The sequence below is a fragment of the Arachis stenosperma genome, chromosome 6, assembly GCF_014773155.1.
Source record: "Arachis stenosperma cultivar V10309 chromosome 6, arast.V10309.gnm1.PFL2, whole genome shotgun sequence".
NCBI lineage: Eukaryota > Viridiplantae > Streptophyta > Magnoliopsida > Fabales > Fabaceae > Arachis > Arachis stenosperma.
In genome coordinates, this window is record NC_080382.1 from 6,172,484 (window position 1) to 6,192,160 (window position 19,677).

Consider the following 19,677-nt stretch of genomic DNA (forward strand, 5'->3'; position numbering starts at 1 on the left):
ATATTTTATAAATAATTTTTTATTTGATTTTTTAAAACCAAAAGCGTTTATTTAAAAAAAATAATCAGAAGCTTTTTATTATAAAAAAAAATCACTTATTTAAATTTTTTGTAAATACTTTAAATAAATGTTTAAAAATTATACTTAAATATTAATGCTATAATTTTTTATAACTTAAAAATAAAAAAAATCACTTATAAATCTATCTAAAATTAACTAGCCTAATAGAGTACCACAATAACATTTGACGGTTCACATTAATTCTTTGTTAATGTTATTGATGAAAAGATTCATGACCATATCATTCAAAAACCAAATTGAATTTGATAGGTATATTTCAGAAACCAATTAATTGTTATCTCTATTAGTTTTCCTATCCACTCAGGTTAGAATAGATCCTACTACTAAAAATGGGCTATTAATAACTTTTCAATATTTTTTGCACTTTGCTTCTATTGGGATCTCCAACCATAACCATCAGTATCTGTGCTGTAATATTGCTAAGTTTGGGAAATTCAAATCCAATTATCTTGTCTCCCTTTCCTTTCCATCTATAAAGGAAGATTTGGGGGCTATTTTTTATTTAAATAATTTTTTTTATTTATCAATTTAAATTGGGATACAAAAATTTATCAAAATATATTTAATTTAATTTTTACAGTTAAAGACGGCAATATTATATTTATATGATTTTTAATGATTGTGTCAGCGAAAACAAAAAAAAATTAATTTTTTATTTTCTCTAGCAGTATGTGTAAAAATAAAAAAATAAATCTTTTTTATTTTCATTGGCATAGTCACAAAAAGACATACAAATATAACTTTTATAATTTTTTACTGAAAAAATAAAATTAATTGTACAAATTAATAAATTTCTGTATCCTAATTTAAATTGATAAACAAAAACTTTTTTATTCAAATAAAAAAATCCGAATATTTGGTCTGTTTAAGATGAATTCAATGACTTTCTTATTACATGGCCATGCTTAGTCAAAACTGGAATGTGAATACTTGAAATACTGAGACACTTTGCGCTAATTTCTCTTAAAAATTGTTGGAGTTTAATCTAATTTCTCTTTATCTAGAGTGTAAAGTGTAAACTCTAAATATATAAATATTAATTTTTTTTAAGATTTATAATAATACATTTATTATTCTTGTATTTTATAAAATATAGTATTATATTTTTCAACTTTGTTATGCGTATACTTTTATAATAGACATCATTTTGATATCAGTATTTTTTTAATAATTAATATGTATATTTTTATTTTGTTAATTAAAAGCAATCTAAATATACAATTAATTAATTATAATTATATAGATATTAAATGTGTTTAGTAAATAAATAGTATTATAGATCTTTTATTTTTTTATTTTTTTATATTTATTTTAAATAGAACACTCCCTAGCTTAAAAGATGGTTTACGAACCCTAAATAAATAAAAGAGAATTACAACAAGCGTTACCGAATTTTAAGATTTATTATTTATATTTATTTTTTTTCTAAAAGTAAACCAAAGATTGGGTTAAGTGGAGAAAATATAGGGGAATGATGGTAAGCATCATTAGGAAGCTTTTGTGGAGCATGTTTTATAATTATAATATATCCAAAATATGAATTGAAATATGGTAATGACAAAGTTGTGTTCAAATCGATGTGGCTCCAATCCCATGAAGGTACTAACATAGTGATGAAAATGATTAGCTTAAATATTTAATCAATGAAACTAGGAACTCCAAACCCACATTTTCCAAAAAAGAAAGGCCATGTATTTGATATTCTTTATTTTTGTGGGGTTAGCACTTTGTTGTTCAGCTTGCTTTTTGAAAAGTTGTCAAATTAGAGGGTTGAAAGGTGAGAGAGGATTGTGGGTATTGGAATTAGGGAAAGTGGGAGAAGACATTCAAAGGTGGGTTCTCTCATCATTCCTTTCTTGTGTGTGAATCATGGTCCACAAGGAAAACTTTTCTTAGCAGCTTGTGATGTCAAGCGATTTAACTACTTAATTAATGATTAAATTAAGTGAATGAATAATAATCTTGCACTAAACTTGGAACATAGGTTAACTTCTTTTTCTTCTTTATCTTGCCTTTTTGTTTTTATTTTAGGGTTATTCTTGGTCAAAGAGACAAAAAGAAGAGTTGGGGTAATTAGGTTTTTTTTTTCTTTTTTGTTATTATTTTTTTAAAAGGAAAGTTTCTAGTAGGTTGGTCTACTCCTGACATAATATAAATTGGTAAAAGATTTGCTCCAACATTTTCTAGCAAGGAAGTTTTGTAACTATTGTAGCATGAACCAGTGTTAAATCTTAAAAAAAAAAGGTTTTTTTTTATCCTGAAAGCATTTGTTTATTAACAATACAAAACTCTGAATTTTTCTTTTAATAGAAGTCAACAAATTGATTACTTTATTAAAAAAAAAAAATCCGTAAACCCTAGAAAACAAATAAGCCATGAACTCTCCCACATTAAAGTTGCAACAAAATGAATGCCACGACACAATACTCTGCAATGTGTTCCTCATTTTTTTATTTTGTGGTGGAAATAAAATTTTTTAATCCAAATCCAATTAACCCAATATGTGATCCTCTTTTCAGCCCGAAAGAAAATATAAACATGAACCATAAAAGAAAAAGTAAAATAGAACTGCCTTAAGAGGCCCAGGAAGTTTTTCAAATAACTTTAGCTGGGCTTAGGCGAGGGAACATAGACTTCAAGGAACGCCAGAACAACAAAAAAATAAAAATACTGTACAAACAAAAAAAACTACAAGGAACGGAGCGAGACTTGGTACAGATAGAGGATTTATAGACATCTCGTCAAGTTGCATTTGCATTCAAATTTGAGAGTGGGATATAAAATCCCTTTTAGTATGTCTAGTGAATGTGGCTGTGACTCAGATTGAAGGGCTGGAATTCTATTATGTTTGGTGGTTTGGGATAAAACTAAAATTTTAGTTTTGAAATATAAAATTTTAATATTTCTATAAGGTGAGAATACGAAGGACTGAATTTTTTTAGAAATAATAAATTATTATTTTTATTTATAAAAATTAAAAATACTGATATATTTGTTCATAGAAAATAAAAATTATTATTTATATTTATGTAAGATTGACTTTTGCAAAAAAAAATAATCTAAATTTTAAATAATTATATAAAATTCTCAAATTATTTTTGGTGAGTCTCATTTTCTTCAATTTTTTTTTATAACCCTCCCTTCTCCTTTTCTTCTCTTTCACTTATTCACTCTCTAACTCACTCACTCATTATCTGCAGTACTTTTGTCAACTGTGAACTACCACTGTCGGAGTACCATCTTTCTTCCTATTCTCTCTCTTACTCACTTTTCTCTCTCTTGCCTCTTTAACATTAACATAGTCCAACTATTATCCTCTTCAAAATCACAAAAAGAAATAAATACAAATTAAATCGAAGAATAGAACATGCATATATTCAAAATAAAATCCTAATTTCTTAAATAGAAATAAATTTAGCAAGGGACTCAGCATTGAAGAAGTTACGGTTGTAGAAATAGAGAACTCAAAATTACTACTTTCTAAAGTCAGAAACCTCCCAAAGGAGGAGGAGGTGATGGAGCTCGGGATGGTAAAAGGAGGAGCCACCATTGATGCACAAAAAAGAGAGAAATGACAAAGAAAAGATAAATATCAATAGAGAGAAAAGAGTAGAAAGGAGAAAAGTGGAGAGAGAGAGAGAGAGTTGAAAGTGGTGATTCACGGCTATAGATGGTGTTGTGGCAGTGGTGATTCATGGCTATAGATGAAGAATTGAAGAGAATAAGACTCGCCAAGAATAGTTTGAGAATTTTATGTAATTATGTAGGGTTTAGATAATTTTACTTACGAAAGTCAATTTTTTATGGATACAAATGGTGATATGTCAGCATTTTCAAGATTTAAAAAAAGAGATTGAAACTTTAATAAAAAAATTTCTTAAAAATATCTTCATTTAACTTTTTTAAATTCTAAATTTATTCTTCAATTTCTATATTTATTTTAAACTACACATAATTTAACTAAATATATTTTATACCAAACACAATACAAAAACTTAATTTAGTCTCTATTTTTTAATCTCACGGTCTCTAATCTCCCCTTTAAATACAACCTAATTAACATGCAAAGGCTAGATCTTTTTTTCAATTATCATTACTCATAAATAGACAAAGATCGTCGAGCAACGTGTTACATGCACATGCTGATTATTTCCATCAATAATGGAGCAACAAGGATAAGGTAGCAATAATTGAGGTTGTCAGATATGACATTTTCACTTTAATTATTTTGTCCTTGTGCTGTTATTATTATTTTCCCTTGCATTCCTATACATTTTACCCTACGACCTACTTAAGCTTTTTCATACCATAATGCTTATCAATTATCATTTGATATACTTCTTCACATTACAACTTCTGAAGTTCTCTGGTCCTATTTTCAGTTTCTTCCCCAGTTCAATTCATGAAATAAACGCAAATAATAATTAGGTCCTTCGTCGTTTTCCAAATACAAAGGTTTGTTTCTTTGTAGCATATGTCTAACTTACTATTGATGTGTGTTGATTTATAGTCTATTTTAGAAAATAAAAATATTGTTTTTACATTAAATTCAGCTATTATGTATTTATATTGTTTATCTCATTTTTAATGTGTATTTTATATTTTAACGTATATTTTATACTAGTAGCTAATTTTAGTATATATTATATATTTAACATAGTTATTATTTTAAAATTTATATATTTAAAAAATGTAGGACTTGTAATATGTAAACAAAAAATTAAATTTTGTTTTGATCTTTCAACCGTTAAGTTAAAAACAATAATGTTTCGGAGTAAAAATACTGTTAATTATGTAGAGCTTATTATGCTAAATAAAAGTTTTATAATTTGTTAGCAAAATTATATATATTTTTGTAAACACATTTCCCCTTGTTAAGAATGAATGACTTTTGCAGCGGCACAAGGTTCCAGAAGGGGGGAGGGAGGGGGGGGGGGGGGGGGAATGTGAGTGGCAGAAGCATCTGGCTAGAAAAAATGTAGAAATTAATAGAGTTGTTGCTGCTGGAGAATAGGAGAGCTTGTTCCTCTTTCTAATAAGCTGCTTCTCTAAATGGATTAAAAAGGTATATGGTCCAGTTACATTGTTTGTTTAACATGTTTCAATAATCATATTTAATATTTTATATCACTGTATTTGGTTAACTAAATTCATCCATTTGTGTTGATAGATACCTTAAAAGCTTAATTATAAATTATTCTTCTATTTTACTTTATATATTGATTTTTTTTAGATATTTTCTATTTTTATCATATTTATTCAGTTGAAAAAAAAAAAACTATCATCACTACAAGTTATGGCATAATCGATGCTACAACACCATCATGTTTATCTCTATCGATCATCATATCAAGTGAGATTTAAAGGGTTCAAGTAGAACTTGATGTTATAAGATCGAGTTTTTTTTTCACTATAAGAAATTTCTGTAGATCCTATCTATGCCATATTCTGATGAGCAGGATCCTCTGTATCAAGAAGCAAGTCCAGAACATACTTAATGACGCTAGATAAGGAGAAATGAAATAATAATAGCTACGCTTTCAGAGAGAAAAGAGATTTAGAATATTTTGTGAGATAGGCAAGGATGAATATATTACAATGTTCGATACTACTTGTTACGACTAAGATGAACCCCTCTTTTTATAGAGATCTCTGATCAACAACCATATTTTACAGAATTTAAATAAGCCTATTATACAATGCTAGTTGGAAGATAAGGATAAGCCTTATCTCTTCGTGACTTAGCTAGATAAGTGACAGTGGTCACTTTATTTTAGTGCGCTTAATAATTATTCATAGTGGGGACTCTTGCTTTAATAGACGGATGGCTTAAAATAGTCTTCTGGAAGGGTCCCATCACCATCTGAGTAGGATGATGTGTCATCACAAACCAAGTTAACAGCTCTAAAATTTATATTTGGGTCCTATAAGTAGGTAAGTGGGTCTTCAGTGTTCTCTTCATTAGGATCTTGGGCATCTTGTAGATATGGATCATATAGGTCTGAATATAGGCCTTAAGTGATATTGGGTATCCCTGCATCAATCCTAGTTGGGCTAGGTGATAAGGCATATACTCTAACACTTAGATCTTCAGAATTCAGATCTTCCTCAAGATTGCTGCTTGAAGTTGGGAGATGTCTGGATGTGCTCGGCTGATCAGAGAAGTTTCTGTCTTGACCTCGGAGTGTAAAAAAAGTACTGTCCAAATTGATTAATTATTTTTTAGGTTATGAATCTGGACTAAAACTCTTTGAGTGTGGTTGGAACATCTGACCTGAATGAGAGTCCTTCAATTACATCTCTTTCTCCATATATTCCAGATTACCAGAGTTGACAAAGATATTTGGCCAAGGCATTTAAGACTGACTTTTTATTTGTTGGCCATATGGTAGAATATCCAAAAATATCGATTTTTGTTCATGGTGTGCGGGCTACTATTTTTGTTAATAAAGTAACTTTTCTGTAGGGTGACAACATAACAGAATTTTTGTTTTGCCTGAGAAGATTTGTCCCACAGTTGATATTGGTCAAGCATGTTGTATAACATTCCTCTCTATGCATCAAGTGGAGAATACATGGAGAATAATCGGACCAGATGGGATTGTGCTTAAGTGCTATTACACAAGATATGGTATATAGGGAAGATTGGGACTATGATGGCACATGTATATATAGAAGACAAAGCCCAGATGTACCACATCATTTCTTCTAGTATAGGTCATTGGATTATTGGTATAGTGTAGAAAGGTGTGTCCATGCTGAAGTACATTGGGTTTAGATGGATTTGGGTTACGACAAGAAACTGATGTAACTAGTAAAACATGATTTGTCTGGCTAGGCTAGCTATTTGAAATTCTGTTTGTGGTCTTGCTTTGAGGGAAAAAAGGGGCCAATCTTTCTTCTGTATGGACTTCTGTGGAGCGGGCAATCAGGAAATAAAATAGTGTATGGAGAATTGTGTGTATTCATTGTGCAAATGTAAATGACTGATTTTGGGATTAGTTCTTTAGTAGGTTTAGAAAGGAAATCAGCAAGAGCAGCACTTCATTTCAAAATACTCTTGGGAGTTTCTTTTCTGGATGATTGTGATATCTCCTAGGAACTCTTGGTGTAGTACTCCCAAAAACTAAGGGGAAGTACTATTGATGAGTTGAAGTCTTTCATACTCAGAAAGTTTGTTAACCCATTCATGGAGATTGCTAGTCATTTAATTTATGAAGTCTGCAAAGACTTTTTTACTTGAAAGATTTGGATTATCCATGTTGGTTACAATTCAAGTACCAAGTTCATTCAACCTTTCTCTGTATCTTGAAGGTTGAATATCATTAAAGGTGAATTATTTGTTAGAAGTTTTTAGAGTAAACTACCATTTCTACCTATAAAAGTTGAAAACGCTGACATATCTACCCATAGAAAATGAAAATTACCATTTGTACCCATAAAAAATGGTTTTTACCAGCAAAATTATCCAAACCCTAAAAAATTAAATAAAATTCCTAAACTACCCTTCTCTCCACCACTAACACTATCATCTCCCCCCCTCCTCTCTCTTTCTCAATGTTCTCAGCGACCCAATCCCAACATCAACCACATTACCGTTCAGTACCACCGTCTCACCCTCTTCCTCAGCCGTCACCCTAACCCATTCGGCCACACACTCCCCCATCGATGTCGATCCAACACCACCACCACCATCACCATCACCATCAACCATCACTACCGTAAACTTCACCATCTGAATGGATTGGGTTTTCTCTGCACACACATTCAAAGGCTGCGACTTTTTTAAGGGTTAATCGAAAACACTCATCAACAAGGTTAAGATCTATGAATCTAATCCTGAATCCTCCAAGCTTTCTCCACACACCGCCATTGATTTCATTGTCTCCCTCGAGAACTCCCGCGTCGTCAACATCTGCTCTGACATCTCCACTGCACACTCCTGGCTCTCCATCCGCATCCTCCCCTGCCTGCCCGCCATCTCCGTCATCGCCATCACCGTCGGCAACGAGTACCTCACCACCACCGTTGACACGAATATGGCGGCACCAATGCTAACGGAGCGTTTGGGTGGCTGCGCGAAGTGAGGATCGTCGATGGGGTCCATGGAGGCGCACTTGCGTTTGAGGGTGGAGTTCTAGTGGTTCTTAATGGCATTGTCGGTTCTGTTGAAAATGAGTCGGGCTATGGTGGCCCACTTGTTGCCGAACCGAGTGTGAGCTCTGATTATGGTGTCGTCCTCTTCGGGGGTGAAAGCCCGATACTCCACCTGTGGAGAGAGCTGGTTGCACCATCGGAGCTTGCAAGATTTGTCCTAGCAGAACATTGAGAGAGAGAGAGATAGAGGGGGGGAGGAGATGATAGTGGTAGTGGTGGAGAGAAGGGTAGTTTAGGAATTTTATTTAATTTTTTAGGATTTGGATAATTTTGCTGGTAAAAACCATTTTTTATGGGTACAAATGGTAATTTCCTTTTTCTATGGATAGATATGTCAGCGTTTTCAACTTTTATGGGTAGAAAAATGGTAGTTTACTCAAGTTTTTACTTCAGAAGATCCTGTTTGTGGAGGATTAATTAAAGTTGTTAGTTCATTTTTTTCAGAGATTATTTCTTCCTCTTCTTCTTCTTCGGACCATTCAGCATACTCAGCTGAATCTTCAATGGTTTCTTCTATAGATTTATCAGTGATTTCTCCAACATCTGATTGATCATTTAGAGTGAGAGCATTAATTTTCCGGTTGGGGGCAGGTGACCCTTCTTTAATGCCCTTGTCTTTTGAAGGAGGATCAGTAGATGTACTTTCTCTGAAAAGATTTATTGGCCTCTAGAGAGGGTGAGGCCTGGGTTGGAGAGGTGGCTGTGGCTGGATTTGGGATGAATAATGTCGTTTTTGGGGTAGATTTTTTGTTGTTGACTTGTCTGGCTAAATGATAAGTGGATTTGAAGATGGATTCATAATTTGGAGTTTCAGGTGGTGAATATGTTAAAGAAAATAAGACAGGTTAATATGATAGATATGGTTTAGGATACATCCAATGCCTGAGGCACAGCCGTTCTGTCTCTATCCATTTCAATTTGACGATGCTAGGCTTTAACTTGGGCCAGTTCTCTGTCTTTCTTGTGAAACTTTGGGCCAAAATACTTATTCTCAATATAAGTTTTGAGTTCTTGATCAAGCTGAAAAGCTTATCTGGAAAGCTGGTCTATGAGTTTAGTAATTTGTTCTACTACAGAATCTATTTGCGTAAAAAGTTCCTCTATTTTTTTACAAGAGTATCAAGAGTGTGGTCTATACGAAATAATACTTTATTTTGGATGACTGCATTGTCTGTATGCCAATTAGGGACTTCTTTTTAAGGGGTGGTTGCTTGATGTTCGTGTGGAGTAATTCCCTGAGGAATTACATAAGGTCTTCTAGTGATCTTCTTTTCATCAGTCTGCGTCACTAGAGGTGAAAATTCTTCCTCATAAGGCGTGAGGGTTGCAATACACGAGATAGTTTCAACTGACTGATAAGAATAATTTGTGAGACCTTTTTGGGATAGTTTCTTCCTCCTGAACTTTAGGGCTATATTTGCATCATCAGGGGGTTCAACTCTTTTGTAAGAGCAAGGAGCTTGTTGTGACTTTTTCTTTTTTTTCTTATTCCTCTAGTGCCTGTCATAATCATCATCTTCTGTGTCACTCCATTGTTCAGCACAGTCACAATCAGAGTCACCCATAGAGGGATCAACATCCCAGATGAAATGGGCATTAATATGAGAAACATAGATAGGTCTTTTGTTTTCATAGAAATGCACTGGTGGATCATCTTGATCGTGAGTAGTTTGTACTTGAATTGGAGAGATCATATTAATCCTTTTAAAAGATGATCCTTGTAGGGAAGTTTGTTTGACTACTCCTGATTTCTGGAAATCAGTAGTCACCGTTCTATCACTGTTATGGATAATAATTGGTGGAGTTGTAGTATGAACATCAATATGTTCCTTGGGGAAGGCTTTCTTATAATCAGTAATCCATTCCAATGGAATAATAGAAGAAAGTTCTTCAGTGGTGATAATCCTTGAAATGTTTACAATTGCTAGTCTTCTGGCATTATCAGTGAACATGAATAATGTTTCTCCTGTGGTGTTTGGAAGATTGGGATCAAGAGCATGGTCTTGGACTCTGTAGAAGACTTGGTGGTGCAAAGTAGTCTGTTCAACATTGGAGTCTTGGATTACTCCAACTAGCTATATTTGAATCTTCAGTCTATGAGGTATCATTGGGTTTAATAACCTCATGGTGAAATTAGGAGTTATAGTAAGGATAACACTTCCGTTTGAAAGTGCAGTGACCAATGCTCCAATCAAGGCATGTTGGTAATATTTGAAAGTAGTATCCAAGAGGGCAACCTTGGCTGTTACAGGAAGAGATCTTCTTCCATGAAGAGTTAGAACAAGCCTAACTGCTCCTAGATATAAGGGTGTAGCCTTGAAGAACTTGAGACGCTGACCCACTGGAATCGGCGGTCAAGGAAGGCGTTACGGAGGAAGAGGAGGTCGTTTAGGGTGAAGGAAGAGACGAAAGAGGGGGGAAGGTAGGAAAAAATGAAAGGGTGCGAGGGTGTTGGTGCAGGAGCCAGAGGTCGAGGTGGCGGAGGAGAGAGGTTGGTGATGGTGGCGTGGGGGGTGGCGGAAGCTATCGACCCAAAAGTTGGAGAGAAATGTGTTTGGGAAGAAAGAGGTGCTGAGATCCGGTGGATGCCAGCGTGGCGGAGAAAATGAAAGTGCACGGTAGTGATGGTGCAGGTGCAGGTACAGGGAAGGGATTACAATGGGCAGTGTTTGCAGGGAATTTGTGAAGATTTAGAATTTGAGGAAGAAGAGTAGGTGGTAGAGTTGACGTTGAAGATAAAGGATGTAGGTAATTTTGAAATTTTATTAAAAGTCAATAAAAAATTAGGATGATTTGGATACCTTTATCACACGGAACCCATTTTTTATGGGTATAACGTTAATTTCCTTGTTTAATAGGTATTTTTATCTGCGTTCAAAAAATTTATTAGGACTTTTTTATTTCATTCTTCGCGTGAATTCTAAAACAATGCAATTTGAGTAATTTCCAAAAGGAAGTCGATCTTCAGTTCGGTCCAACCGACTAATTTTCGGTTACTTTTTCAGTCTGTTGTTAGTTCTCTTGTTGGCCAATTTTCTCAATGATTCGAACCATCTTCTCTATCAGTCCTCGGTTCATCGATCGGTTATTAGGCTTGTTATAATATATTATGATCAATTTAGCATATATGGATCTTTATTATAGGATATTATATCTTTATTATTTCGATTCTTTTAACATTTATAAGTACTCCTTTATATTGTATTATTGCATACAATTTGAATAGACACAAATTCTTTTTCTATTGTTCTCTTTTATCCTTTCTACCATAGTATCAGAGTTATGATATCCTCTTTGAAGATGAAATATTGTTTTTCTTATGAATTATTATATTTTTTACACTTTTTTTTATGTCATTTTTGGTCTTTTGTCATTTTTTAAATTTTTTATCTCATCGATTAGTCCATCTTTTTTGGTTTGTGATTTTTCAAGTCTAATGAATCAAACATCATTGTCATTCACTATTTCTCTATTCTCATAGAAAAACTAAATATTTTTTATCATCTTTCTACAATTTGACATTCTTTAACATTTTATCATCTCTTGAGAGCCACTCTTTCAATAGTTTTCGAGTAATTCGCTATTATTTTTGATGGTTTACTATTCTTGCGACATTTTCGTCCACACTTTCTGCAATTTTTTTTGATAGCAGTTTCGACTGCATTTTCCTTCAGCAATTCATTTTTTTCTAATAGTTCTGTTCCATGAGTTTATATAATTTTTTTGTTTTATTGTTTGAAATAAGTTTCAAGTTCGAGTGACATTTTGAGCTTGAGACTTGAGTTTGGAGGGGACATGACCGTGAAAACCCCTACTTTCTGTATAAAATTCAGTCCACTCCACTCCACTCCGTTTCCAAACATTTCCACATCTTTTTCACCATGTCGGCCTCTGCCATCAGTTTCGCCATCTCATTTAAGTTTAACACACTTCCTGCGCTTGGTCCTTTCCGCACCGGATCCCCTCCATTCCTCGCGTTGCTTTCGGTTCGTAAAGTGCTTGACATGGACCCTTGTTCGCATCTTCATTCACAGCATGCTCATTCGCTGTGCTCTGCCTCTTTCTCTCAAGCATTTTTTCAAACACATTGTCTGCACTTTGCTTTCCTTCATCTTCTTCCTCAGTTCATCTCGCTTCGTGCGCAACGCATTCCCTATGAAGTTGTTTGTGCACTTGATTATCCTGGTGGTTGATTGACACCGTGTTGGTCTCCTGGTTCCTGGTTAGGTGGTAAGGGAACTGGGTACATGCTTTGTTTTCGTGCTTTTATATTGGAAATCAATGTATTTAGACGTAATTGAGAAGTTTATATAAAAACTAAAATAATTAAGAAGTTTAGAAATAATTGTTTAAGTTTGTAATAAGGAATGAAATATAAACTTGATTGGTCGAGTGGTATGCTCTAAAAAATGTGGGGTTCGAGTTTCGTGCATTTAGCAAGACATTGGGGAAACCCTTAAATAGAGCTTAGATCCAAGTTGGATTAGTTTTGGCCTGCCGGGTTAGGAGATACTATAAGAAATTAAAAGAAAAATGTAAACATGATGCTCAAACAATCCATTTTTCTTTCTATTCTCTATTTTGTAATTCCAAACATGAGGAGGGAAAAGGAAACTCATTGTTTCTCTTCCCTTTTCCTCTCTTTCCCTCCCAACTCGCAAACAAAGGCTAGTTGTTTCTTAAGGTATTTATTTCCAATGTACATAAATTGCAGGGAAGGAGATGTAATTGTCATCTAGAAAATCTACCGTAAACATGGAGGCTTATGCATCTAAAATTGTAGAGAGAGTCACAGATTTTATACTGGATGTGAGTATTCGACATCTTAGTTACATCATCTGTTACAAGGGGAACCTTGATGAACTAAATAGCAGCATTGTTGCTCTTGAGGGAGAAAGAGATAATGTGAAGCATGATGTTGATGATGCTGAAAATAATGTAAAAGGAATTGAATCTAATGTGAGAGCCTGGTTTGACAAGGTGGAGAAAAAGATAGAAGATTGCAAGGAGTTTCATGCTGATGATGTTCACAAAAAGACAGGGTGTTCTAGGGGTATTCTTCCTTTCTTGTGGTATAGACATAAACTGGGAAGGAAAGCTAGGAAAATGACGATGGATATCAAGTTGCTGAAGGATGAAAAGTTTACCAAAGTTTCTTATCGGCAGCATCCAAGGTCTGCAGATATTGCTTTGTCTAATGCTGGCTATGAGGAATTTGAATCTAGAAAAGATATAATGAAAAAGATAATGGTAAAACTTGAAGATTCTACTGTGAGGATGATTGGAGTGCATGGGCCAGGTGGTGTTGGCAAGACCACTTTAGTTAAAGAAATTGCTAAGGAGGCTAGAGATAGAAAGTTGTTTAGTGTGGTGGTTATAGTAAGCATAACAAAAAATCCAAATCGACAAAAAGTTCAAGAAGAAATTGCATACAATTTGGGATTGACTTTTGAAGGGGAAGGTGAGATTGGGAGAGCAGATCGTTTAAGGAGAAGATTGATGCAAGAGAAGGAGAACACCCTTGTGATACTTGATGATCTTTGGGATGGATTAGACTTGAATATGTTAGGGATACCATTTGATGATGATGATTTAGGCCACGTGACTATGAAAGATAGGTTGGACTTTGGCTGCCAAATGACCCAGGTGGAAAAACCATCTAGTCATTATGATGGTAACAAGTTGTTGGATTCAGGAAGTACATCAGGGACCTTACCCAATGAGGTGTGTTTGAGACAGGAGAGTGGCAAAAGTGAAAAAGGTTTCAGCTACAAAATGGTGAAAGATGAAAATTTTTCTGGTGTCTATAGAGGGTGCAAAATTTTGCTTACTTCAAGAATTAAAGAGGTACTTTCTGGTAAAATGAATGTTAAGGAAAATTCAATTTTCCCTGTGATGGAGTTGAAAGACGAGGAAGCTGTGAAATTATTTAAGGCAGCAGCTGAAATAGATGAAGATTCCAAGTTTGAACCAGAAATTGTTAAGAAGCATTGTGGAGGGTTACCTATGGCAATACTTACTGTTGGAAAGGCACTGAAGAATAAAAGTAAGTTAGTGTGGGAAGAGGTCCTAGAAAAACTCAACAAGCAGGAACTAATGGGAGTGCAAAAATCTATGGAGATTTCTGTGAAGATGAGTTACGACCATCTAGAGAGTGAAGAGCTCAAGTCCATTTTCTTACTTTGTGCGCAAATGGGTCACCAACCATTAATTGTGGACCTGGTGAAGTATTCCTTTGGTTTGGGTATACTTAAAGGTGTCCATACACTAAAAGATGCTCGTGAAAGAATACGTACGTCAATCCAGAAGCTGAAAGATTCAAGTCTGATGCTGGAAGAAAATTCTAGTGATCATTTCAATATGCATGATATGGTTCGGGATGCTGCTCTGTCTATAGCACAAAAGGAACATAATGTATTTACCTTGAGAAATGACAAGCTAGATGATTGGCCCAGCGAACTTGAGAGGTGCACTGTTATTTCTATATACAAAAGTGATATCGTTGATGAGCTCCCTGAAGTTATAAATTGTCCTCAGCTTAGGGTCTTCCATATTGACGGTGATGATCTTCATTTGGATATACATGACAAGTTTTTTGAAGGAATGAAGAAACTCAGGGTGTTAATATTGACTGGAATTCATCTATCATGCCTACCATCTTCAATTGAATGCTTATCAAACCTCAGAATGCTTTGTTTGGAGAGATGTGTTCTAGGTGACTTGTCCATCATAAGATATCTGAAAAAGTTAAGAATTCTCAGCCTTTCAGGATCCAAAATTAAAGCTTGGCCGGGTGATTTAGCAGGCTTGAGTAAGCTACATTTGTTGGACATTAGCGACTGTACCATAGTCAATTCGATTTCACCTAAATTTATATCAAGCTTGACTTGTTTGGAAGAGTTGTATATGAGAAAGAGCTTGATTAATATGGAAGTGGAAGGAGAGACAAATCAAAGCCAAGTTTCAATTCTTTCTGAGCTGAAGCAGTTGCATCAATTGAAACTTGTAGATATGTGCCTCCCAAATGCTGAAGTTTTGCCAACGGATGTGTTCTTTGACAAGTTAGATGATTACAAGATTGTGATAGGAGATTTCAAGATGCTTTCAATCAGTGATTTCAAGATGCCAAACAAGTATGAAGCTTCAAGAACTTTGGCGCTCCAGTTAAGATCTGGCATAAACATTCACACCCTCAAAGGAATCAAAATGCTGTTTAAGAGAGTGGAGAATCTGCTATTGGGAGAGCTGAATGGAGTTCAAAATGTTTTCTATGAGCTGAGTTTGGATGGATTCCCAAACCTTAAACACTTGTCCATCATAAATAACTCTGGCATTGAATATATTGTGAACTCAATGGAAATGTCACACCCTCATATAGTTTTTCCCAATTTAGAATCTCTCAACCTCTTCAACTTGATGAACATAAAGGAGATATGTCGCAGTCCTGTTAGAGGTGCCTCGTTCTCCCAATTAAAGACCATCAAGGTCAAGATGTGCACTCAACTGAAGAATATATTCTCCTTTTACATTGTTAAATTTCTTACTAGTCTAAAAGCAATTGATATCTCTAAATGTGATTACTTGGAGGAGATTGTTCTTGATGAAAGAGAAATGTCTGATAAGGTTGAGTTTCATAAGTTATGCTCTTTGACACTGCAAGAGTTGCCGTCATTTATTGGTTTCTACACCAATAGCAAGATGATCTCCATGCCTCAGTTGATGGATAGGGAAGAAAGAAGAACTGATCACGTAGAAAGTGTCAACTTACAGGATAAGCAGTGTGTCAGGACTTCATTTTCTCTCTTTGGTGAAAGGGTATGATATTACTTAAAATAGGACCTTCCTTCAGCTTACATTAATTTATGATTGAAGTTTTTATAAGCTGGTGCAAATATAGTAACTTTGCATGTATTCTTGCAGGTTGAAATCCCAAACTTGGAGAGCTTGAAGGTTTCATCAATTGACATCGATTATATATGGAGTGACCAAATTTCAAGTTTCCGCTTTGAGAACTTAATAAAATTAACTGTGGAAGTTTGTTGTAACTTGACCTATTTATGTTCACTGTCTGTTGCTAAAAGTTTGAACAAACTGAAAGGTCTGTTTGTAAGTGGGTGCCGGAAGATGGAAAAGTTATTCATCACTGAAGGAAACACTGATGACTATTCAGAGGTGAGTAGGATTGTACTGTATAACTTTGTAATTGACTTCTAATATCATGTACATATGTTTTATAATCCTCTGATCATTTTTCTTATCATTTATGCATTTACACAACACCCCGTGCGCGCAAGTTCATCGCTTTGGTATCTGATTTCATTATCTGTTGGCTTTGTAATGAAACAGGTTCACATCTTTCCGAAGTTGGAAGAAATCCATCTCACCAATATGGGGATGTTAAAGGACATATGGCCAGTTAAAGTCCATGCCGGTTCCTTTCCGAAACTCATTTCTGTGCATATTGATGGGTGCAAAAAGCTTGAAAAGATTTTTCCTAGTCACATGGAAGGTTGCTATCAGACTTTAGACAGCTTGAAAGTTATCAATTGTGAGGCAGTGGAAGTTATTTTTGAATGTCCTTTAAAAAATGATGCATCTCTAGCTGACATGAAATTGCAACTTATTCTCTTACAAAGTCTCCCAAATCTGAACAAAGTTTGGAGCAGAGATCCAGAAGGTGTTGTTGACTTCAAAAGTTTGCGAAGTATAAAGGTTTCTGATTGTGAAAAATTGAGCAATGTCTTGCCTGCTTCTATAGCCAAAGGTCTTAAAAAACTTGAAGAATTATCGATAAAGTCATGTGGTGAAATGGAGGAAATTGTTGATGCAGGATCAGAAACAAACAATGAACAATTGGAGTTTCCAGAAGTAACCTCCATGGAATTATGTTATCTACGTAACATTAGGCATTTCTATAATGGGAGACAAAGCATAGAATGCCCGAAACTGAAGCGGTTGGTTGTAAATAGTTGTGTGAAGCTGAGAGCATTCACAACTGATGAAGAAGGAATACCGGTTTTCTCAGCAGAAAAGGTACAAATGCTCGTAAACTACATCTTTCTTGTCTTATAAGAATCTTGTCAAGAATCAGTTAATGTAATCAATATTGTAATTGGTACACCAATTTTCTAGATGGCATTATAATACAAGGGGAATCATGTTTTAGTGATTGGAAATTTTATTTATACTATTGGTGAATCTGCCCTAAGGGAAATATGGAAAATTATATGTTAATAAATAATAATCGGGAATTTCAGTTATTTTACTCTTGAATATGATGAAAAGATTATTCATATATTATTAGTTATCATGTTACATGCATTCCATTTACTGGAACTGCAACTGAGATCCCCAATTTTATTACGCACTGATTTCCTAAAATCCAATATATGGATCAAAGAAACATTGCAAATGACTTGTAGTTCTGCAGTGTATATATTTAAATGTTAAATTTAAGATACTATTAGTGGACCAACATTTTACATAGTTAGCTAATAATCTATTCCCAAAATATTAATATTTGGTCTGCTGTAATAATGATCACAAACTTCAATTTGAGAAATTCTCAGTTCTTGGAACGTGGAAACGTTTTGACATATACAATTGATTTGAACACGTGATCAAATCACAAGGGAAGCCTTCTAAGCATTTATCTCTCGATATTCTAGAATTAATTTTGAATAGGTTGTATATATAATATATGTGAATGTTCATTCATCGCTAGGTAATCTCTAACTTGGAGTATATGGATATTGACTCAAAAGAAGCAAAGTGGTTGAAGCGCAACATACGGAAGTACCATATGCATTGCTTGAAACAGCTTTGCTTGCGGTCACTGCCAAATGTTGAGATTCTCTATTGGTTTCTTCATCGAATTCCTAATCTAGAAAGATTGGAATTGAGTTCCCCTCACTATGACATTCAAGAGTTAGTGCCAAGTGGAAATACAGCACTCCAGGAAAGGTTGGGAACGGTACTGCAGCTTAAGGAACTGATTGTCACCTCATCAAACATCAAAGATATTGGATTTGAAAGGGACCCAGTTCTTCAGAGAGTAGAGCGCTTGGTCCTATTTTACTGCAGAAAATTAATCAACTTGGTGAAACCCTCAGTGTCCTTAACTCACTTGACATACTTGGAAATACATTATTGTTCTGAATTGAAAAGCTTAATGTCATCTTCAACTGCAAAGAGCTTGGTTCAACTCACAACAATGAAGATAAGCGATTGTAAATTGAAGGAAATAGTCATCAATGAGGGAAATGCCAAAGACACACAGGTGGACATTGTATTTGGCAAGTTGATAACAATAGAATTTAGGTCACTGAAAAAACTCACAAGTTTTTGTAGCTGTAAGAACTGTGAGTTTTCATTCCCATCGTTGGAGAAACTGATTTTGAGAAATTGCCCAAAGATGACAACGTTCACAGAGAGTGACATAAAAGCACCAAAGCTACAAAATGTACTTTCCGTTGATGAAAGAGAGGAGGAGATATGGTATTGGGAAGGTGATTTGAATGCCACAATTAAAAAGGCCTTTGCTGAAAAGGTATGCATCATTCCTTAAATACTCATTTCCATGTTTTGTTAAAAATAAAATTTTTGGAAGTACTGCATGTTCTTCTTAAAGAATTATGTGGAAAAAACATATCTCTTTTATTATATAAAAATCACTGATTTTAAAATATTTTTATATAATTTACTAATAAAAATATATAATACTTAATTACTTGCCAGAATCAAATGTTTGTTAGTAAATTGTTAAAGGTATTACTAGAGAAAATTTTTAAAGGTATCCAAGCTATTTTTATATAATAAAAAGATACATTTTCAAAATATTTTCTTTTAATTTTCTAAGCATACTTTTTATTTTTAATAAAAAATATTATTGTATTGAAGTGAATATTAATAAAAGTGATATGTTTTAACGGTATTGTCAATATAATTTTTATTTAGAAAAACAATAATTCAATACTATATCCTATTTTTATCCTTCAATGTTTCTATATTATTTCAATTTTATCCTTAATGTTTGGTTCTAATTTTACCCCTGACATTTCAATATATTTCAATTATCCCTAAGTTGGACAATGATGTGACAATCTTATGCCAGAATTATCACGTTAGTTACAGACAATTGAAACAATTAAATATTGTATTTTTGAAACTTTTCAAAAAATTCAAGGACAAAAAGTATATTTACCCATTACTTTTTATTTTTATTTGTCAAATCTTATATTATTAATATTATTGTTAATTTACAATGCAATAAACAAGTACTTATTTATATTAAAATTTAATTATTCAAATGTAAGTTAGCTTACACTCATTCCTTGCCTGGATCTTGGTTTTTATATTTGATTGGGGTAGTCTGTGTTTTATTATATTTAAGAATTTCAAAATAATTCTTAAATGATTATTGTGGAGAGTTAAACATGG

At 33.9% G+C, this 19,677-nt stretch overlaps 1 protein-coding gene across 1 annotated transcript in view; it reads left to right on the top strand.

The window, feature by feature from the left end:
* The first annotated feature begins 5,039 nt into the window (after positions 1 to 5,039).
* The window catches only part of LOC130935134 (uncharacterized), a 35,456-nt gene continuing 20,818 nt past the window's right edge, over positions 5,040 to 19,677 (top strand). The window contains exons 1-5 of the mRNA XM_057864714.1: positions 5,040 to 5,146; positions 12,953 to 16,053; positions 16,159 to 16,410; positions 16,585 to 17,271; positions 17,963 to 18,787. Of these exons, the coding sequence (XP_057720697.1) occupies positions 12,994 to 16,053; positions 16,159 to 16,410; positions 16,585 to 17,271; positions 17,963 to 18,787 (4,824 nt within the window). The 5' untranslated portion in view covers positions 5,040 to 5,146; positions 12,953 to 12,993. The remainder of the gene's footprint in view (positions 5,147 to 12,952; positions 16,054 to 16,158; positions 16,411 to 16,584; positions 17,272 to 17,962; positions 18,788 to 19,677) is intronic.